Here is a 22,751-nt window from a genome sequence, read left to right as displayed (position 1 = left end):
GCCAATGGGAATTGTTTGCATATACTCCAGATGCTATCAGGATGCTACGTGTACCTACACTAGAAAGTGGAGACAGTAGTTGGGCCTGCTTGGTAAGTTGGTGATGTGAGGACATGTGGATCACTCTGAGGTGTGTGAGACATCAGAGCTTAGGACAGGACGAACTCTGTGTTTGCCACCCTCCGATGTCTGAAAAAAAGGGAGGAGCTAGATATGTACCTTCAGGATCCTGTGTCCATCAGTACAGTGCAGAATTGTGTACCTTATATCATTAGAAGGGCACAGGGGCTGTATTAGAAAGGTATTTTCAGTAGCAAGCTGGCATATGAGCAATCTAAGCATTTATTATCTATGCACACTCCAGGCAAAGTGAGTTGCTCAGTGGCAGATGGAGCTGTACTGAAGAGCAGAGGAAATAGTTAGCACTGCTTGGTAGGTGTGTTAGCGAGACCTGTGGATGACTTGGAGATGTGTGACAGAGCAGTGGCTGAGATATGAGGAGATCTATGTGTGTGTGTGGAAAGGCAGGAGGTGCATGTGTACCTTCAGGATGAAGTATGTCTCAGATCTATGTGGAATTGTGTAGGTTATGTCAGTAACAGGGCACGGGGCTTTAATTACAAAGGATATTGCCAGCTGTGAGGTGGAATTTGAAAGGATTCCAATGTTTTCAGGATGGCTAAGTGAAAGTGTAGGTTGAGATGGTATCCTGTATGTAACAGTAGTCCTACACTTTAGCTGGGAGGTGGGAGTCCCAGCTCGCATAGATGTACCCACTGTGCATAGCTAGGGTGGCACGAGCAGTGGCTTGAGCTAGGCGCATGAGTACAAGCCCACCGAGATCCCCTGGGCACATACTACTTGTGTTAACAGGGAGCATTGGGGAATTACAGAAGGAGGGCAGAGTTAAGGTTGCATGGGCAACCTTAACTCTGCAATTCCTGATGTTCAGAAGTTGGAGTTTTGCTCAACTCAAGGTTCTCCAAAGGGAAAACATGCCACCAAGCAACTTTAACTTTGTGTTAACATAATTTTTTTGCCATTGAATTTCAAGGCAATACGAGTAACTGTATGGATTTTAAAGCAATAAGAAAAGTCATCCTCAACCTAAACTAGAGTGGAGCTAGCATCCCACTATAATAGAATCTGTCTCTTTATCACTGTTTTATTTAATATATTTTCAGAGTAATTTCTGTAGAAAACCATCACTGACAATATTGTCCTTAGAACGATATAACATTATACCCATTTGGTTTATATTGGAGATCTTACTCTGCTGGCCTCTTCCAAAGCTTTTTGATCTTTTGATGCCTGACCAGCCACAGAGCTCAGTCGAATAGCATTTGCAGCAATAAGGAAAGGAATGCAGGCCAGGATAAGCAAAGTTAATCGCCAGTCATGTACAAAAGCAATAATGATGGCGGCCAGAAGGGTAGAGGCAGTCTTAGCGAACAAGCCAAGTCGGCTTCCAGTAGCCTATTAAAAGCAAAAGAGTCCAAAGTTAGAGTTAATTCCTGACACACAAAATAGAGATCAATTGTATGAAATCATTGTTCACTCAGGATCAAATATTCAGAGGGAGAACAATCATAAATGTTGTGCTTTTAAAATGGACAATTGTATATGCAAAAACCCACATGGACAATTACATATGCAAATACCCCTAGCTGTGGGTTAGGTTCAGGAAGCCTGATGAAGATGTCGCCACATGGGCTCAATTCAACAAAAAATATCAGGGCCCTCCTGTGCCTCAACAAGGCACAGAAATCAAGAAAAGCCAAGAGCCTCTAATTTGGGGAATGTCCGTTTTTGGGTGCCCAGCTTAAGGCACCTAGGGACTGATTTTCATAGGTGCTGTACATCAGCTGGAGATAATGGAAGCTGCAGGTTCCTTTAATTAGGCACTTTGTTTCCAGCAGTGTTAGCAGCAGGAAATGAGCGTTCACACCAAAGAGCTCTTCTCTCCATGAGGATCTGCACATCCCTGTCATCAAGAAATGTAAAAGTGATAATTGGCACATCGGATCTGTGTAAACTGTGACAATACTCATGGCTCAGCTGAGCAAATACTGGATTTTCCAGCTGGGGGCCTAACTGGAAAATCGGGGAAAAAATTGATTTGATTAGATCTGAAACAATTTAAGAAATTTTTTTTTGTTGAATAACAAATAATAATTTCAAGTTTACCAAAACATTTTGGTTGACTAAAAACTCCGCCCCCCCCCCCGCCTCCTCCCGCACACACACAATTTTTTTCTATTGATTTGGCCATTTTGTGGTGTTTTTCTCCTCTTTTTGATTTGGTCAAATTTGAAAATGAAAAGCCATTTCAAAACAAAAGTAGAAATGGCATATGTTTAAATAGTCAAAATGAAACATTTAGACTTAAATCAAATCTCCCTTCCTATCTCTTTTGACTATTAGTCAATTTTACCTGAATTCATGAATAGATTTGGGGCCCCTAAAAATACATATTTCAGCAAAAATACCATTCACTGAAAACACGTTGGCCAGCTCTACTCATGCCTGCAGATGAAATGGAAAGTTTTGTGGAAACAATCCATCTTTCAAATATCGCACTGTGGACAAATCAAGAAAACCTTGGGTGGGAAGTATGAGTCTTTCTTTGCTAGCCAGAGGCTTTCCTGCCCTCAAGAGACTTTTGTGTTCAATAAAATTATAAAACCAAATCAATGCCAACATGAATTATTGCCATAGACTCTAGGGGTTTATACATAAAGATCACTTTGAGACTTCAGCTAGCACAACATATGGCTACCCACTTACTTAGCAGTAGCTGTGTTGCTTCCAGGCTATTAGGGAGACAAGGTAGGTCAGGTAATATCTTTTATTGGACCAACTTCTGTTGGTGAAGAAAACCTAAAGAAGAGCTCTGTGTAAGCTCGAACGCTTGCCTCTCTCACCAACAGAAGTTTGTCCAATACATGATATTACCTCACCCACCTTGTCTCTCACTCACTGATATTTCTTTGTTCTCCAGAGCAGGGGTTCTCACCCTTTTCCTTTCTGAGCCTCCCCCCCCCCCCCCCCCCGCCCCCCCGCAACATGCTATAAAAACGTCATGGCCCATCTGTGCCACAATAACTGGTTTTCTGCATATAAAAGCCTGGGCCGGCATTATGGGGTAGCAAACAGGGCAATTGCCTGAGGTCCCATGTCACAGGTCCCCCCGTGAAGCTACATTGTTCAGGCTTTGGCTTCATCCCCATGTGGTGGGGCTCAGGGCCCTGAGCTTCAGCCCCATGAGGTGGGGCTTTGGCTTTCTGCTCTTGGTCCCAGCGAGTCTAATGCTGGCCCTGCTTGGCGGACCCCCTGAAACCTGCTCGCAGCCGGTTGAGAACCACTGCTCCGGAGAATGAATGTTCATTTTGATCTATTAAGCTTTTTTATAGTTTGGATCTCATGCACCACCTTCTTCCTGTTTTACCTTGACAGCTGGGATGATGGACCTTACCCTCAAGAATTAAGTTGCAGTTTTTAAAGATTCAAGTAATTGTACGTTCCATCAAATATTTAATTGATTCCTACTCTGTACTGGCCAGTAAAGAGGAGATGGGAGGGAGTATGAAATCTAGTGAGTCTGAGGATCTAGTGAATCCAGGAGTTGAGGAAGGATTTTTTTTTCCAGACAAGTGAAGTAGAAATTTAATTTTATTTTAAACTATTGAATAAATCAGGAAACTTATTACTCTTTGCTCATGAGTGAATTTATTTTAAAAAGTATGGCTGATTTTTTTTGATGGGGTCATGTGGTGGGAGAAAAGGGGAGATTGGCAAATTCTGCAGAATTTGCCACTTACCTGTAGGATTTTCAGTGGCTCCTATGCTACCCCACTTCCCAAAATCACACAGTCCCTCGTGCTTCTGCCATCACTGATACTCTGTATTAATGACAACTCACTTCACCCCATAAAGCCCATATAAACCGACTTTCTGTGTGAAATGCAGTGGACAGAGCTGGGAAGAAGAAATCTAGCCACGTCAACATGAGGCCAGGTCATTGGCTGCAATGCAATTCTCCCACACTACAGCCCCTCCAAGCAACTGAAGTGGCAACTTGATACACTGAAGACTTTGCTCCATCATGCAGTTTAAGTGGTGCAGAAGTGCTTACACTGTCCCTTGGAGGTGACTTATTTTTAAAGTTACCAAGTTGTTTACTTAGCCGCTTACAGCAAGGAAATGGAAGGTGTACGAACATCTGCCGAAGCTTTGTTAATCGTCATAATTTGGGACTAGTGAAACTGTTTCCAAGACATTGATAGTGTGCTATTTAAATGTGTCAGCCGGTCGCTAGAGTAGATTTACCAACTCGTTTTCCAAAATAACTTCATTGTCCCTTGCCAACACTGTAATTCATATTTGTAAGCAAAACATACAAACAAAAACAAACATACCCCTTTGACTTGTGAAGCATCTGTTGCTAGTCTTGTTAACAAAACCCCTATGGCATTTTTAGGATCGTCGTACCACCCAATCTCCTGCAAGGGAATAGATGGTTCAGTTATTTTTGCTTTTGCAAATGAAATGTTCTTATCGTAACTCAGACTTGTCAGGGTCATTAGTACAATGTATGAACATTTAAAGCTTGACTAGCATGTATGTTTGGGGAAGAGAGAGAACCAACATAAGCACTAAGCTACTTACTCTTCTTTTGTGATGAATAACATTTGTCAGATATACTGAAAACAATCTTAACATAAACTATTCTTACCCTCAGAACATTAAACTGTTAACAATCCAGGTGCTAACAACTGCAAAGATTATAGAATTTAGAGTCAAGTACGTGTCATGCACCATAATGACAGGTTTCAGAGTGGTAGCCGTGTGAGTCTGTATCAGGAAAAAGAACGAGGAGTACTTGTGGCACATGTACTCCTCGTTCTCTTTGCACCATAATGAGAGTGTCTTCCAGGCCCATACCAACATCTGATAGGCACAGTGCTCCTCTCCTACACCTTTTATATTACACTGACTTCTGTAGAGTTATTCCTGATCGATATGCACGTGGGAGGAGAATCAGCTTTATTATCCTTAAAGGTAGTGGAAAAGAAGGAGAGGTTTGGGTTTTTGTGTAATTTCCCTCTCCTCCCCTATCCCCTTAGAATGCTCCTGTGCATATGCACAACCCTGCGATACCAAGTGCTACCAATGGGTGTGCAGGGTGCCTAATCGTTTACCCACAGAGAATCCTCTGCAAGGAACAAATAGAGGTGTGTCCTTTCCCAGGGATCCATCAGCAGGGAGTATCCAAGGAGAATCATGTTGCAACAGTATTATTGTAAAACATTCCCGATCCAGCTGGTCATCTTGACTAGAGAAACCACTCTAGTGAGCAAAGATAATGCTTTGAGACCCTATACCTGTTATGATATGGTCCGTTTGCTATGGAGTTTGATGGAAACAGACCTAAACCTATTTATCTAAACATTTATATCATGACCATCGGGTATTGGAGGGAGGCTCTACACAGGCTGCATGGAACCAGAAACTTTCATGGTGTTATACAAACATAAGCCCACAAAAGCCATCTGGCTCACATGGCAGGAGTGCTGCATATTTGCTGTCTATTGCTCTGACCCAGAAACGTGGCCCATACCTGCTGAAGCAATGCTTTGAATGACAAAGATCGCAATCTCTTGGTCAGAACTTCCCCAGACTTTGCAAACGTGAATCCCTGAAAAAGGAGAATGGGAAATAAAACAGTTGAATTGAATGTGCTGGGCTGTACAGTCATATTTAGAACAACCTGCTGTAAATGTGATGATATTTTAACCATTCAGCCACACAGTTTACAGAACCTACACAGTGTTTTGGGATATGGTTTGACATGTTAATTTCAAGCTGGTGAAAGGTACCACACACATTCCTGGAAACTGAAGTTTCATCGTTCTGCCCCACCCACATGCTTCTGCAGCAAGTTGCAGAGGTCAGCAGTGGAATCACCTTCCCTGCTTACTCATTCCTTAGCCTCACTACTGTAGAGGAAAATCTAAAGAGGGCCTTTAAAACTTTGGTCAAGCTAGTTGGCCTGAAGTATTAGCCGAGCTTGTTTCTGTGTGTAAGGGGCATAAGGAGGCAAAGCGGAATGGAAAGTCCCCAAAACAGAACAATGGCTTTCTGTGTATAGGGTGCATGAGAAGGCGAAATGGAAAGTCCCCAAACACAATACATTTGCAATAGCCAAGTTTATGAAATATATAACTGCAATGAAAGCATTAGAAAAGTCACACCGCAGAAGAACTAGATTGGGAATAACAACAACACAAAAGGCCAAATAAGGGAGATGATTGTTCTTTTTGATTTTTGGCCTGTATAAATTTTGCAATTTAGCCCAAATAAGGTAATTAACATGAAAAGTATGTGTAATTTGTTTGTGGTTTTAAGCTTTAAAAGCTTGTGTGTTTCTCAAATCGGGAGGACAGTTCCAATACCAGTCACCCCCTGCACGCTTGTAATTAATAAAGGAAGCCTCAGGCTGTGTTCTGATCCAAACACAACGTGTGGTTGTTTTTCCACAACACTACTCACTCTGCTATCTAACAGTGCCGACTGTGCCGGTGTTTTTTGTAACATACACACCAATGTAGTGGAACTGGGCTGTGCCCAAACGCATTCCCCCTAGGACACAGAACAGTCAGCAGCACCTTTCAGGCATTGAGGCCCTGGGCTGCTTTGTAGCTGGCAATCAGGAAAGGTAAGCTCTGTATTCCATACCAGCCACTTGAGTCATTCAGTGGCTTGGCTCTGGAACAGTTTCTAAGAAACACAGTGAATACAAAGTTGCATTATGTCCCCAACATACCTCTCAACGAGATCTGAAAATCTTGACCATAATGTATGTGACCAGATACTCAGCTTTGACTTTTCAATGTAGTGAAATTTACCTGGATTATGTGTGTTACTAAGCTGATCACTGCCAGTACAAGACACATTAAAGAAATCAATGTGGTGTTTTTGCTCCTTTTTTCAGCATCTGTTTCTTGAAAAGCCTATGTAAGAAAAGCACAAAGTGATCACCAGTTACAATAGCTCAGGAAACACTGTAGACACTATTGAACTTCACCTTCTCTCAGCTCTTCCCCAGCACTGAACTCTGCCACCTCTCTGCTTTCTGCTGCTGGCCAGGAGGTCACTCCACCTCTCCCGGCTGACCTGCCTCTCATCAGCTGCTCCTTCTCCATCCCTCCACCAGACCCTCTCCTCATTTGCCTGTGAGCTGCAGTCCCATTAAACCCTGCCTCCAGGCTGCCACTTCACCAGCTCTTATCTGCCTTTCACTGAATGCTGTCACTCCGGCAGACCATCGACTTCCCCTCCAGCTGACTACAGCACCCCTCTTCTCTTGCCTGAAGATAAAAGATTCCCTAAACATCTTGCTCCAACCATTCTCCCTGGCTGCTGCTCCAACTCCTAGTAGCTTCCAACAATCATATACTGGAATCCAAAGGAAGACTCCATTTCTTTCCTGTAATGATTCAGGAATTAAGGGGTTAATTATTCAGACCGTCCCATGGATGTCCCTGGTACTTACAACCATGTTGGAATGCAAGGTACCTTGAAGGAGCTTACTGTCTGAAAAGAATGGGTACAATGCAAAGAGCAGGGTCAGGTACAAGGCAGGGAGTCTGCACAACAGTGGAGAGTGGTAAATGAAAACTGTGAGTTTGATAAGGGAAGGTGATTTGCTTCACTGGAAAGGTGAAGTCATTCCAAATACACGGCTGGAAAATAGGCAAGAAGTCTCAAGTGGGGAGATGAGATCAAGGGCTTGATCAAGTTCCTACTAAAGTCAAAGGAAAAACATGTAGAGTTCAGTGACAGTGGAAGTAGAAGGAGGCTCTAAGGCATCACTAGAGACGACTAGATGGAGGGTCAGGCAGGATTTAAAGTTCTGCATTTGTGCCTGGCTCAAGTTAGTTTACCATACAGTTCTGAACTTACCCCAATGATTTTTCCATATAGAACAGAAAATGCAGGGTGGACGCCACCAGAGAAGGCAGCAGCAATCACGCCAAAGAATATATGCAGCCACTCAGGTTTGTTCAGAGCCAGAATTCTGGAATAAGGCACAGCAGGGAGATTTTCCTCCTATGTAAGAGAGCAAATTCAACTGTTCCCTGAAAGTTAAGGAACATGGCAATTCCCTCAGCTAGGGGGTAAACCAATAAACTGTCCTAGCAACTGTTCACAGATAATTTGCCCCAGCCTCCAATGTACACACGGAATGAGCAAACATATTGAAGATTTGCCGCTCTGTAATTTAAGGTCTTAAAACTGCAATTGCAAGACAAAAAAAATCTGCAGGCATAAATTTAACAAAAGGCTAACTGGGGGGTGGATGGGATGGGGTCTATATAGTTCAGTGAAATGTCAAATAGGGTCAGTGACCGTGGATTGCAACTTTAACACATGAATCATTATAAGGACTGTGACAGACCCAGACCAGTGGGGTACAGGAGTCTGGTAGAGGACAAATATACTGGTCACTGGATGAGTAGTTTTCTGATCCTTGAGTGACCAGAGCAGGGGCTGCACTAGAGTAATCAGGAACCTGCTAGAACCAGTTAAGGCAGGCAGGATAATTAGGACACATGGAGCCAATTAAGAAGAAGCTGCTAGAATCCATTAAGGCAGGCTAATCAGGGCACCTGGGCTTTAAAAAGGAGCTTACTTCAATTTGTGGTGCGAGTGTGAGGAGCTGGGAGCAAGAGGCGCAAGGAGCTGAGAGTGAGAGGGTGTGCTGCTGGAGGACTAAGGAGCACAAGCATTATCAGACACCAGGAGGAAGGTCCTGTGGTGAGAATAAGGAAGGTGTTTGGAGGAGGCCATGGGGAAGTAGCCCAGGGAGTTGTAGCTGTCATGCAGCTGTTACAGGAGGCACTATAGACAGCTGCAGTCCACAGGGCCCTGGGCTGGAACCCGGAGTAGAGGGCGGGCCCGGGTTCCCCCCAAACCTCCCAATTGACCTGGACTGTGGGCTCTTCCAGAGGGGAAGGTCTCTGGGCTGTTCCCCAACCCATGTGGTGAATCTCTGAGGCAAGAAAATCCGCCAATAAGCACAGGATCCGCCAGTATAGAGGAGGAACTTTGTCACATGACCTAAAAGTCTCACTGTTCTGAGCACAAAAAAATTAGTTTAGCATTTAGCAGTAATACAATTGGCAATTAGTATGTTAGTCTGTTTTGTCTTTTACAGAATACAGATTATGAATCATTACCAAATGCATGGAAAAGGCATATCAAACAGTGATTTAGGCTTCATCTCCCTTGAAAAATACATGGCAGCTCAATTCAGCTTCACTGAACTATTCAAAATGTCCATACATTTGTTGAGGAAGTTGTGGAAAATGAAATGAAAACATAGGAACTGGTACAAATTATTAGATGAGGTTTTGAGCCAGTTGCGATGACCTCGCCTGGTTATCTTTGCCTGTGTTTCAGAGACTGGAAAAGCCTGCCCACACTTCAACCATACAAGTCTGCTGAACTTCGTGACATAAATAATTTCATGTCTTCCCATCTGATTTCTTCACTTTACTGCAAACAGTTTGAATTCTGAAGTCATGTATCTTGCCATCTATTTCCTTTGACAAGGCCCAAATGCAACGGTTATGAATAGATAAAAAGTGTGTTCTGGACTTCTGGGTGATACATTGTAAGAATGCATCCAGTTGCTGCTTATTGTTTGCATCGTGTTCTACCAGTAGACTGTACTATAATAAAAAAGAGCTCCTAAAACAGGGTTTCTTCACTGGTGGGTTGCGACCCAAAATTGGGTCATCTGAATGAGTTTAAGGATCACTGGGTGGGTTGGGCTCAGCTCACCCCTCCGGGCTTTGTGACCTGGTGCACATGGTTGCAACATCATTCTTACAAATTTGGCCCGGTTGACCCCCCCTCATCAGAGGGGCCGGGCCAAACCTGAGCAGCGCTGCAACCTCTGAGGTTGCAACACCCGGAGTAGGGAGCCAAGCCCAGCTAGCCCTGCGGGACAGGAGCTAGGGTCTGTCTCAAGAGGTGAGACTGATTTGTTTACATCTTTGTTTTCCGTGAAGATTCCCAATTCAAGTATTCACCCAGGTCAATGCTGCATATGGCAGGATCATAGCAAAGGTGACAAGGCTTAAGACCTTTTTAAAAAAGAAAATACAATGACCTTTGTTCCTATTCTTTAGCTATCACTAAACTTTAGGATTAAACTGAATTTTAACACTAACCTCTTTCTCCTTTGTTTTCTTCTTTTCAGATGACTTTTTCTTAGAAGAGGTCTTTCTGCTTTTATGTCTTCTGGATCTCTTGGGAATGCTTCCCATCTCAATGATTCCTGGTTCTTCAAAACCACCAAGATCAGTCAGATTCTCCATCCTGAGATCATCTAGATTCTCTTCCTCATAGTCTTCATCTTCTGTCTCTTCACCACTTTCTGACCTCTCATTTTGAGTGTTTCCACCATGACCCTAGTGACAAGCAAAGAACAGTGATACACAGTCACAAGACAGTTTGCAGCAAGGGGAAGGAACAGTATACTTGGTATGGAAACAAACAAAAATAACAACACTTTGGTTACATGGTCACTTTCACATTGTAATTTGCATTGGCCAAGTTCTCTGCCCGTATAAGTTGATGCAATTGCAACTTACTCCAGCAGAGAATTTGGCTCTGTATATCCCCCACCCCATCTATATAGTTCTGTGATGATGTCATCCACCTCTTTTGCTCAATTATGTTTTTGACTCATTACATTGGGTAAATGTGAAGCACTGCTACCGATGGAAAAACAACGACTTCCAACTCATAAACAAGATTGACTGATCAACTTTCACTCAACTGGAAAACATGCAGAAACTGCAAAGCGAAAATGGCCCAGCCGTCTGAGTGCAGAACCTGCATGTGTCAGCAACAGTATCAGTGAGATCATGGGCGCTGACACTGTGGGTGCTCTGTGGCTCAAGCAGACACCAAAAAAAAATAAGGGGTGTTCAGCACTCACAGGGCTGGATAATCTTTTGTGGGCCCCAGCACCTGGACTGTGGCCCCACCCCAATGTCCCTCCCCCGATTGGCCTCTTCCTCCCCAAGGCCCCACCCGCATTCAACCCAGAGGCCCCGCTCTTACTCAGCCTCTTCCCCCTGAGGCTCGCCTGTGCTCTGCCCAGAGGTCCCACCCGTGCTTAGCCTCCCTGCCACCCCCGAGGCCCTGTCCACAGGTCGAGGGGGAGGGGGACGGAGGAGCACCCACCAGCAAATACAAAAATCAGCACCTGTGAGTGAGTTATACAGATAATTTTCTGCAGTAGAGAGATGGCCAGTAAATCTGAAGCATTTAGTCAGGAGTGCTCTATCACATCTCATTACCTGCTGCATCACAAGAGAATAGTAGACACCCTTCTGTGTCATGAGTTCATTGTGTGTTCCCTGTTCAACAACACCGTTGTGAAATCCAGCAATAATGTCAGCTGTCCGGATTGTGGAGAGCCGGTGAGCTATCACAATGGTGGTACATCCAGCCCTAACCTTACAGGGGAAAAAAAAATGAGAGATTTTCTTTAAAATGTGGTTGAAAAAACCCCAGAAAATCCCTACCTAACGGCACAGTGATAGTGTGGAAAATACAAGTGTAAAAGCCCTGCTGCCCCTTTATAGCTGATCATTATTTCCATGCATGCTGTCTGATTTAACAACCAAAGGACACTTCTGATTACAAAATCCACGTTTATAATAATGACAGGGAAACATGGATTAATTGTATAGGCTGAGCAGGTACCAATGCCTATAGCTAAGGTTGCCTGACGCTTCCATTTGTAAGACCTGTTGTCAGATGCTTATAACTTTGCCAAGATTTAATTCTTTGGGCTGAAAGTTTCCATGCTGGTATCTGCCTCAGACTGTTTTATTTGTTTGTTTATTTTGATTTGTTTTTATTAAATTTCAGCAAAAATGGTTCAATCATTTCTCAGAATGAGGTTAGAGAAAAATAATGTTGTTTTGCCTCTATTAAAAAGTTCTTATTACTGTTGAATTGAGAAGCTTTATTACCTAAACGCTTGAGAGCAGGGACTTGAAATTTGGAGGAGATGGCATGTCTCACTGGTATCAGGGACGTGCCTTTTACCATGCCCATGAAAATCTGCCCAAATTTGGCCGAGTTATGAGGTTCTGAAAATCTCAATTTGCATGTGCTCAGTAGAGACTTATTAGAGTTCAGCAGCTAAATTCCCCAAAGAAACAGCCTGAGCTCGCTGCATTGTATGACAGGAGTGCACATGCACCATCCCCACAGAGTGACTAAGCATGTTCCAGCCCACGATTGTGGGAGCTGAGCAGGACTTTGCCTGCAATTTCTCCTCCCTATAGTCAGGGGGAGTTGTGGCCCCAGGCGTAGGAAACAAGAGTAGGGAGAGTAGAATGAACAGTGATTATGGAAGGAATCAAAGTTATGCAGTAAAGGATGCTCTTGTCTGCAGGAAACTTGCCTTATTTGTTGCAGAAGTAGTAAGGTGTGTAGTGAATGAGGCAGGGGATTGCAGGAAAAGAAAGAATGGTCTCATTATTGTTATAGCAGTTGAGTACTGCCCTAGAGAACTGGATTCTAGCCCTGTCTCTGCTGAGCATTCACAGCTGCAACTGAAATAAATGGGAGATGTGCTTTTAAGATATATAGCGCTGTATAATGCACAATTCTCTGAAATATTGAGTCCTGGGCATCGCAGATCATGCACCCAAAAGCAGTATGCACTTTCAACATTAACATCTCCGTGTCTCCGTAATAAGGCTATAGCCTTTAATGTCATGCTTGCCATATGGTTGTTGTGCTTCTTAATACTGATTGATAACTCTAGCTATAGGATTCCTACCTTATCAAGAGCTGCTTGCACAATAGATTCACTCTGAGTGTCCAGAGCAGACGTGGCTTCATCCAGCAGCAGAATCCTGGGATTCCTTGCTAGGGCACGGGCAATAGCAATTCGCTGTTTCTGCCCTCCGCTCAGCTGAGCTCCCCTTTCCCCCACCATGGTGTTAAATTTCTGAGAAAACCAGAGGAGCACAGAGATTGCAGAAGGGGTCAGTTGAAATCCTTTTACATTCCCACCCCCATTTTATTGTTACTATCACAAACAGAAATTCCCCCTTTTAAAAGTTTTATGATGGATGCTCCAATAAACACTTTAAGAATAATTACTTCTAAAAGAACTGTCTTGGCCAATTACATTCAGTATTTTTTCCCCTTGAGGCAGAGGACAGTTTAAAATTCCTAACGATCGGTTTACATTTTTGGCTCTGTCTCACCTTCTAGTTGGACAGGCATTAGTATGTGGTGTGATGGTTTTCTATTAGCTTAAAGAATGTACTCTAAAATTAGATTTTTCAATTATTATAAAATAGAAGCAATTGAAGTGAAAAAACAGACAAACTAGAACTGGCTGAAGGAATCCAGCCTTGATTGGCTAACAACACTAACCAGTGACTACTCAGGACACATCAAAGCAATTTTGTTTGCCAATCTCAACCCAGTTTAAAAAACAAATACAAAAGATGGGAATATTGGAAGTGGGAAAAGATAGATAATACCTAGCAGAAGAAAACAGAATAAAAACAATCTGGTAAATTGAAAAATCTCTCATTGTCCATAGAAATTCCTTATCCACCCTATTAAAAAATGTTGACACATGACATACAGCTAGTATTGTAAATTAAGAACATTGTGGGCCAAATTGTCAATTGAAATAAATTACAAAACATCAGTGAAAAGCTAGTGAAGCACCATCTATTTGCACTAGCAGAGAATTTGGGCCACAGAAATTCAGTAGAACCGAGAGAGAGAGAGAGAGAGAGAGAGAGAAACCGAAGAATTCGTCATAATTATAAGGTGCTCAAAAGTACAACTCACAAAAGATCAACTCACATCAGGCAGTCTGGATATAAAGTCAAAAGCATTGGCTTCTTTAGCTGCTTTCTCAATTTCAGAATCAGTAATACCCTCTCTGCCACAGCGAATGTTCTCAGCTATTGTTGCAGCAAACAAAATAGGCTCCTGGCTTACAAGGCCAATACGTTCTCTTAGCCACTTAATATTAAGTGTCCGAATATCTCGTCCATCTAAGGTAACCTGAGTGGAAAGGCATAAATGAAGAGTTTGAGGAAATGTATTATGTTTAAAATAATTAGTTCTTATAATGGTAGAATAATAATGATAATAATTATTGACTTAAGTATTTGTTTAGCAGCTTCTCACATGGAATAAAGCAATAACATTTAAACAAAATGACCAGGAAAAATTAAAAATATATCTTCACAATCACCTCAGACTAGAAGAATGGAAGGAGTAGGATAAACAAAAAGAATATCCCCAAATATTTAAATCCAAATTTTGACTTCCCTTAATATCAGTAAAGTCCTATCTAGGTTTATACAATATTCTCGTCATCATGGCATACAAGTAATGAAAAATCAGTTTCAGAATTTCGTTGGATGCTACGTATCTTTTGTTCTTTCAAGAATCCAATTTTTTGTAACGTCCTTTTAAAGTATAGGTGTAATCTAGTCAGGAAACTAATCTTCATCCTAGTAGCCAGGAATATCGACAGTTCACCCAAACTAACCTCTCCTTGGACTGGATCATAGAATCTCTGTAGCAGCTGAATAGCAGTACTTTTGCCACAGCCACTAGAGCCAACCAGAGCGATGGTCTTCCCCGATTGAACTTTCAGGTTCAGGCCCTTGAGAATCTGGAAATAGAATCTTTATACGTTAGTCCAATAAATATAGAGCTACTTAAATAAATGGTTTGTTTAGAAAAAGGTCCATTAAGATGCTTGGCATCATGATCAAGCCAATAATGAGAGGTCTGGTCTAACAGTGTACTGAACTCCCAGGCCTGCTTTTAGTCCTTTGTTCCAATCCTGGTTGGAAAGCACTTTGAAGATGACAAGAAAATGTTATTAGTAATAAAAACAATCTTGCTCTGTTCTATTCTTATTCTATAAAGACTGCCCTAAGAAAAAACCTTTGGCTCTGAAAACAAAGTGGGTGTTTTAATATCCCCAATGGAATGAAGAGTCAGGGTTTGACAATCTCTAGAATTTACTAGGGAGGTACTAGTCATGGAGTAATGATACTTTTGATGCTATGTTCACGTTTAGGAACATTTTACCTCAGTCTGTTTATCCAATTTGATAAATGTCATTAGGGGAAGACAGTGAGACAGTACAGACTACATTGTCTTCAATATTCAGATAACATAGCTCTAGGTCTCTGTTTCATCAGACCCAGTTGGGAGAAGTTGACTGGCTTAGCCAGCAAGTTACAGGGTGGGTTAGATGCAGGCAAATCAGCTGTGACTCACCTCAGAGATGATTGAGTTTATGCTTGTAGGTTGGAGGAACCCATCAGAAGAAATGGCAGCGCTAACAGCAGCACACTCAACTGAGATTGTAACCTGTTGGATCCACAGCTGCTTTTGCACGCAGGAAGCAGTAGTGGCGAATAGCATTTTGTTTGTCTTTTACCCTTGGCCAGAAGGTTCTGAACTTTCAATTCTGGTACAGATGTCAATCCAGAGAGAAGTATTGGATTACTGCAAAGTATCATACATGGGACTGTACAATAAGATGACTCGCCTCACAAACTTCAACAGGTGGAGAATATGGCAGTCTGTTTCTTAGAGGGCATTATCTGTAGGGAGAATCTTACCTCCATGCTCTGTGATCTACACTGGCTTCCATTTCATTGTCAGGAGTGATTTAGAATAATGGCTTTAACCTTAAAATAGGTTGAGTCCTGGCTATCTCTAAGATTACTTCTCCCCACATGAGATATCACAGCAGCTGAGATCTTCTGAAACACTGACACAAACAGCTTTCTGGGTTTAACTACATGAGGGCTGGAGGTGAGGCATTCTTGGTGAGGAGCTTGAAAGAAGAATTTGCTTCTGATTCAATTCACCAGAGGCCAAATTTACTCACTTTCAGATTATGCTGTAAGCACCATTTGTTCTCCCTTGCTTTCTCCAGCAGGTGAAAATGAAGAAAAGGTGGATGATGGTGGTGAAGACAAAAATTTAGTTTTGGAAGGACATTCATCCTGCATTGTTGTTGTATTTTTATAACTGTTATAATAACAACATTTAGCTTTTACATTTAGCTCTTACATAGTACATTTCATCCATATATCTCAAAGGACTTTAAAGACGAGGTCAGTATTACTATCCCCATTTTACAGATGGGGAAACTGAGGAAGAGAGAGGTGAAGTAACTTGCCAAGTGTTACTTTGCAGGCCGTGGCAGAACTGGGAATAGAATCCTGGTCTCCTGAATCTTCACCCAATATTTTTTCAACTAGACCACAATGTGGTGCATAAATACCCAGAGTACAGGATGGACACTTTAAAAAAACTGAATTAAAATAAACACATTAAATTGATAAAATATCAGTTTTCTTTTTAGTCACACAGATAATGGCAGCAGCTTTTCACTGCAAAGATGAATTTAATAAGATCACTTACTTTAACATCAGGTCTAGATGGGTAACTGAAATGGATGTTTTTGAATTCAATCTCTCCTTTGAGCTGGTCTGGTCTGTATCCTTCCTTGGCACTGCTATCTAGAAGACGGTGCTGAAGAGAGATTTTGAAAAGGTATTACACATTTCTGTGATTTTACAGTTGTGGCTTTAGATGGATAAGTTCTTTAGAACGGTAAAAGAAACACTGCAACACTACATAGCAATTTAACTGATCACTGGTTGCTGTATTTCGCCCCAGAGGATTCTGCATATCAGTGAAATGCAATCCTTGTGTAGACCTTGCAAAGCATTTTGGGATAGGGGACAAGGAAAGAACAGGAGGAACTAGAATAATAAAACATTAACTATACCTTAAATCATCCATCTCCCAACATTTACAATGGGCCCAAATCCCTTAGCTCCCTCCCAGCATCTGCCTAGGCAGAATGTGGGTTGAGAATCAGTTCTTGGAGGAATGATGCAGCCTGTAATTGTTGGTAGGCTTAAAATGCATGAGCAAAATAAACAAACTGGGGATTTATTACAAAGTCTTCACCCCTAAAAAGATACCATCATCCTGAGGCTTCCTGCTCTGAAGTCCAATGGAAAATTAGCCGAGCGCTAAATAGCCTGGCCTGGAATTGCTCCTCCACTTCCCAGGTTGCTGATCTCTGTTGGACTGACACTTTTCAATGACCCAGTAACCACCAGCAGAGTTCAAAGCTTCTCTTTGAGTAGGAATGGGAAATTTAATGGGGACCTCCTAGGGTCTCTATGCTTCACTCCAAGACCAGCAAAACCAAAAATAAAACCAAACCCTTTGTCTCTGAGTTTTGGTTTCCGATTGGTTCTGGCAGTAGCTTCCAGCTTGTTCTATCTCCATCCAAGACTCTAGGCAATATGGGAAAGGGAGTCCTGAGCCTCTGTAGCCATTGTTGCTGTAGTCCGGGGCGAGTCCCCTAAAGATGAGCTTAGTGTAATAGGTCAGGAACAACCAACTCCAGAGGTGGTTACACAGAGTTTGATCACCCTTAATTTAGTTTCTCTAGGCAAAATTCCACCCTTTGTTATATCCACACAACCTCACTGAAACCAATAGGCATTTATGGACATAACAGAGGACAAAACTCAGCCCTTTGTTCTAACTTAATATGAACCTGAGACTGCAGATATATAACAAACTGCTGTACAAAATTCTAAGAGTTAGTTACAGAAAGTGTGGCATCCCTCTTCCCCAGCAACAGTATTACCATAGCTTTCAACAGCACTGTTAATCTCCAAATCAAAAGCAGTTGAACTGAAATCATGTCTACTCCATATACTTGTGTTTTAAAGAGCAATGTCATTTCACTTAGCTCTTCACCACTTCCTCTAAAAAATAAATAAAACAGGAAAGAGGGCCTGTCAAGGCTGCTTCCCCACTCTGAACTTTAGGGTACAAATGTGGGGGCCTGCATGAAAACTTCTAAGCTTAACTACCAGCTTAGATCTGGTCCGCTGCCACTGTTCCCAAGTGGATTCCCTTCCCTGGGAAGCCTTGAGAAACTCTTCACCAATTCCCTGGTGAATACAGATCCAAACCCCTTGGATCTTAAAACAAGGAGAAATTAACCATCCCCCTCCTTCCTCCCACCAACTCCTGGTGGATCAAGATCCAATTCCCTTGGATCTAAAACAAGGAAAAAATCAATCAGGTTCTTAAAAAGAAGGCTTTTAATTAAAGAAAAAGGTAAAAATCATCTCTGTAAAATCAGGATGGAAAATAACTTTACAGGGTAATCAAATTTAAAGAGCTCAGAGGACCCCCCTCTAGCCTCAGGTTCAAAGTACAGCAAACAGAGATAAACACTCTAGTAAAAGGTACATTTACAAGTTGAGAAAACAAAGTAAAACTAACACGCCTTGCCTGGCTGTTTACTTACAAGTTTGAAATATGAGAGTCTTGTTTAGAAAGATGTGGAGAACCTGGATTGATGTCTGGTCCCTCTCAGTTCCAAGAGCGAACAACTTCCCAAACAAAGAGCACAAACAAAAGCCTTCCCCCCCTCCCGAAGATTTGAAAGTATCTTGTCCCTTTATTGGTCCGTTGGGTCAGGTGTCAGCCAGGTTACCTGAGCTTCTTAACCCTTTACAGGTAAAAGGATTTTGGAGTCTCTGGCCAGGAGGGATTTTATAATACTGTACACAGGAGAGCTGTTACCCTTTCCTTTATAGTTATGACAGGGCCCCAATCTGTAAAATTGAACTATAGATCTGAATTTCCCCCAAGTTTGCAATAAACACATTTAGGACTTTGGTTAATGCTCATTAATATGAATAGAAATGTCTTCTTCTTTTTGTTTTCAGTGGTATGAGTCTATGGAGTTCATCCACTTTTTGAATTTTTTTGAGAAATAAATCAGAAATTTCAGACTGCTAGAAAAGCGACTTTAAGTACCTTATTGATAACCTTGTACACTTCATAGGCAGCACCTCGAGCATTAGCAACACTTTCCAAGTATGGGTAGCCCTGGCCGAGATAGAATGTGCCAAGGAGCAGAGAGAATAATACCTACAGGGAACAAAAACAGGAGCTAGCGTACAGTGGTTCCAGACCTGCAGTTTCCTTAGTGCTAAATGTCACGGTAATCCTGGTGGTTCTGTAAGAGCTTTTCCAGAAAAAATATAAAAAAAGAAAATCAAAACTAAGATTTCAGGCTGCATTTTTCCAGTTCCCCCAGTTTTTATTCTTTCACTGGATTTGACACAGGAAGTGGTGAATGTAGCTATTGGGTGCAGCCACATGGCCTTTAACAGTTGGATTAGCTTTTTTTGTTGCTGCTGCTTTCATTAACTCCCATTAAGAGAATAAATAGTGAAATTAAACATCTCTCCATCTCTTTGCAATATTTAAAACCTCAGCGTCCTCAAAGAGAGTTAATCCAGTTTCCTGAGGCCCCAATCCTTCAAAGCGCACACTTAGCATTATACACTGTAACTAGTTCCATTGAAGTCAAGTTCTCATCAGAAGTCAATGGGGCTACTCACAGTGCATAAAGCACGTACCTAAGTCTTTGCAGGATCAGGGCCTTATTCCTTTCCAAAGGAAAAATAATCTAAACGTATTGGTAAAGTACAATAATCCCTTGCAGGGATTTAAAAAAAATGAAATATGGTCACATGGATGTGACACTGGTAGAACAAGTGCCAGCTCATGCCAAAGCCCCAGACCTCCGTGAATGCTTACAGATCACATAGCTGGAAGCCAGGTCAATTCACTTGTGTATTAGTATAGAGCAAAGTGATTATTAAATGTATAGGAATATATCTGGTGTTTAAACTTCATGAAAACTAATGGGATGTTAATGCATTGTTTTAAGTAATGCATTGTTTTCACTTATCTGGATCCCGTTATAATACTGTAGCAAAAGTTCACATAGTGTATGCCCCTGTTGGTAAATAACCCATCAAATGAGAAAGAAGTCTTGTGGAATGCAAATGAAGAACTTTAACAGAAAAGTGTTAATTTCAAAGCAAGTGGTCATTGTGTGTGATGATCGAAGGTCAAAGACTCCAAATGTATTTCTCACTCTCTGCCATCAAAGGAAAAGCCCACAGGGGTATTGACCCTGTCAGCTTGTTTTCTGTGGGAAGAAAACTATGAGTATGGATTCAGGGAAAAATCCTTCATCTCTGTGCTGTTTGGATACTAACAGGGCAGAATAAATGAACATGGAGATGGAGATTCCCTTAGCTATTCTGAGTAACCAGGAGATACTTTTGGGAAACTAGCAGATCACTACATCTCTGCTACCATTTGGAATTATAGGCTGACTCATCTGTACATACATTTTATTTGCTTTAATCTCTCAATAACTCTTATTACCTTTTCTTAGCTAATAAACCTTTAGTTAGTTTACTATAGAATTGTCTACCAGCGTTGTCTTTGGTATAAAATCTAGGATACTAATTGATCTGGGGTAAGTGATTAGTCTCTGGGACTGGAAGCAACCTGAATGTGGTGTGATTTTTGGTGTAAATGACCTTTTATCACGAAGTCAAGTTGGTCTGGGTGGCAAGACAGACTGGAGAGTCTGTCTCTCCATGGTAAGACTGGTATAGTGACCCAGGAATTCACATTTGTTACTGGATTGGTGAAATCTAATTATAGAACACACCACCATTTTGGGGTTTCTGCCCTGTTTTCTGACAGCCTGCCCTGAGGTAGGCACTCAGGGTCGTGAACCACTCCAGACAGCATGACAGTGACCAAATGAGATATTTATTATGGAACTTTGAGGTCTTAAATATGTAGATTCAACATCTCTGTTGATTTATATTAAACATATTTTAACATTTAGTCTGATGGGTACTTTGTGCCCGAGTAGAAATTATAGATCTTTTTATGCAGTACTTAAACAACAAAGCATTTTCTCTAATTTATAGACCATTATTAAAAAGTTTGCCTCAGCTAATCGGACTATACTGTGCTGTACTTACAATTAACACACGTCCGATGTCATAATTCTCTTTCTCCTCCACTGTGAGTTTGGTTCCGTACCAAAATGCAAGAGCACAGGCTCCAAATAAAATAAACTCTGTGAAACCCAAAGATGTGTAGGTGGTAATGGATTTTTTGACTCCAACTTTCCTAGCATTCTCTAGGTTAACATCATATCTGAAAACAGATGATAAATGTTAAATCTGGTATGTACCCAGATGACATTCAGTTCCCTAGCTTCCTTTCATGCTTCCAGGGTTTTCTGCAATAAAAAACAATTACCTAGATTCTTAGATGGTGTGAATCAACACAGTTTCATTGATTTTACATCAACAGAGGATCTGGCCCATAATTGTCAACAGTAGGTCTGCCTTCTGGTGTTATTTCATTGAACGTAGCTGCTCTGAGTGAATTATCAGGCACACAGATAAACATGATATGTTAGGGAACACTCAACACGGCTTTTGTAAATGGAAATTGTGCCTCACCGATCTATTACAATTCTTTCAGAGTTTCAGCAAGCGTGTGGACAAGGGTGATCCAGTTGATATAGCGTACTTGGACTTTCAGAAAGTCTTTGACAAGGTCCCACACCAAAGGCTCTTAAGCAAAGACATGGGATAAGAGTGATAGGAAACAAAGGGTAGGAATAAATGGTCAGTTTTCACAGCGGGGAGAGATAAATAGCAGGGTCCCCCAAGGATCTATACAGAGACCTGTGCTGTTCACATATTCATAAATTATATGAAAAAGAGGGTGAACAATGAGGTGGCAAAAATTGCAGATGACTCAATTTATTGAACATAGTTAAGTCCAGAGCTGACTGCAAAGAGCTACAAAGGCATCTCACAAAACTGGGTGACAGGGCAACAAAATGGCAGATGAAATTCAATGTTGATAAATGCAAAGTAAAGCACATTGGAAAACAATCCCAACTATACATAAAAAACGACAGGGTCTAATTTAACTGCTACCACTTAAGAAAGATTTTGTAGACATCATGGACAATTCTCCAAAAACATTTGCTCAATGTGCAGCAGCTGTCAAAAAAGCTAAGAGAATGTTAGGAACCATTAGGAAGGGGATAGCTAATAAGACAGAAAATATAATGCCACTATGTAAATTCATGGTATGCTCACACCTCATATAATGTGTGCAGTTCTGGTTGCCCCATCTCAAGTAAGATATATTAAAATTAGGAAAGCTACACAAAAGGGCAACAAAAATAATTAGGGGTTTGGAACAACTTCCATCTGAGGAGAGATTAAAAAGACTGGACTGTTTATCTTAGAAAAGAGATGACTAAGAGAGGATATGATAGAGGTCTAGAAAATGAATGAAGAGAAAATGAATAGGAAACTGTTATTTACCCCTTCATGTAACATAAGAACTGGGGGTCACCCAATGAAATTGATAGGTGGGAGCTTTAAAACTTACAAAATGAAGTACTTCTTCACATAATGCAGTCAACAACTCATTGCCAGGCCAAAAGTATAACTGGGTTCAAAAAAGAATTAGAGAAGCTTATGGCAGCTAGGTCCATCAATGGCTATTAGCCAAGATGGTCAGGGGTGGAACCTATGCTGTGGATGTCCCTAAACGTCTGAGTGCCAGAATCTGGGGATGGATCACTCAAAAATTGCCCTGTTCTGTTCATTTACTCTGAAGTATCTGGCACTGGACACTGTCAGAAGACAAGATTCTGGACTAGATGGACCATTGGTCTGACCCAATATGGCCATTCTTAT

General features: G+C 41.6%; 1 protein-coding gene across 3 annotated transcripts in view; it reads right to left on the bottom strand.

The window, feature by feature from the left end:
* LOC101949395 (ATP-dependent translocase ABCB1-like) overlaps positions 1-22,751 on the bottom strand; it is a 232,472-nt gene that overhangs the window by 23,467 nt on the left and 186,254 nt on the right. For all 3 annotated transcript variants that reach the window (XM_065583292.1, XM_065583291.1, XM_065583295.1), the window contains exons 10-22: positions 21,003-21,180; positions 18,961-19,074; positions 16,525-16,635; positions 14,624-14,749; positions 13,927-14,130; positions 12,878-13,048; positions 11,379-11,537; positions 10,242-10,481; positions 7,966-8,112; positions 6,909-7,013; positions 5,621-5,698; positions 4,419-4,502; positions 1,273-1,476 (exon numbers count right to left, since the gene is read on the bottom strand). In XM_065583292.1, the coding sequence (XP_065439364.1) occupies positions 1,273-1,476; positions 4,419-4,502; positions 5,621-5,698; positions 6,909-7,013; positions 7,966-8,112; positions 10,242-10,481; positions 11,379-11,537; positions 12,878-13,048; positions 13,927-14,130; positions 14,624-14,749; positions 16,525-16,635; positions 18,961-19,074; positions 21,003-21,180 (1,921 nt within the window). The remainder of the gene's footprint in view (positions 1-1,272; positions 1,477-4,418; positions 4,503-5,620; positions 5,699-6,908; positions 7,014-7,965; positions 8,113-10,241; positions 10,482-11,378; positions 11,538-12,877; positions 13,049-13,926; positions 14,131-14,623; positions 14,750-16,524; positions 16,636-18,960; positions 19,075-21,002; positions 21,181-22,751) is intronic.

This window comes from Chrysemys picta, chromosome 2 (assembly GCF_011386835.1).
Source record: "Chrysemys picta bellii isolate R12L10 chromosome 2, ASM1138683v2, whole genome shotgun sequence".
Classification (NCBI taxonomy): domain Eukaryota; kingdom Metazoa; phylum Chordata; order Testudines; family Emydidae; genus Chrysemys; species Chrysemys picta.
The sequence above is the reverse complement of the archived record's forward strand: the minus strand, read 5'-3'. Positions and strand labels throughout refer to the sequence as shown.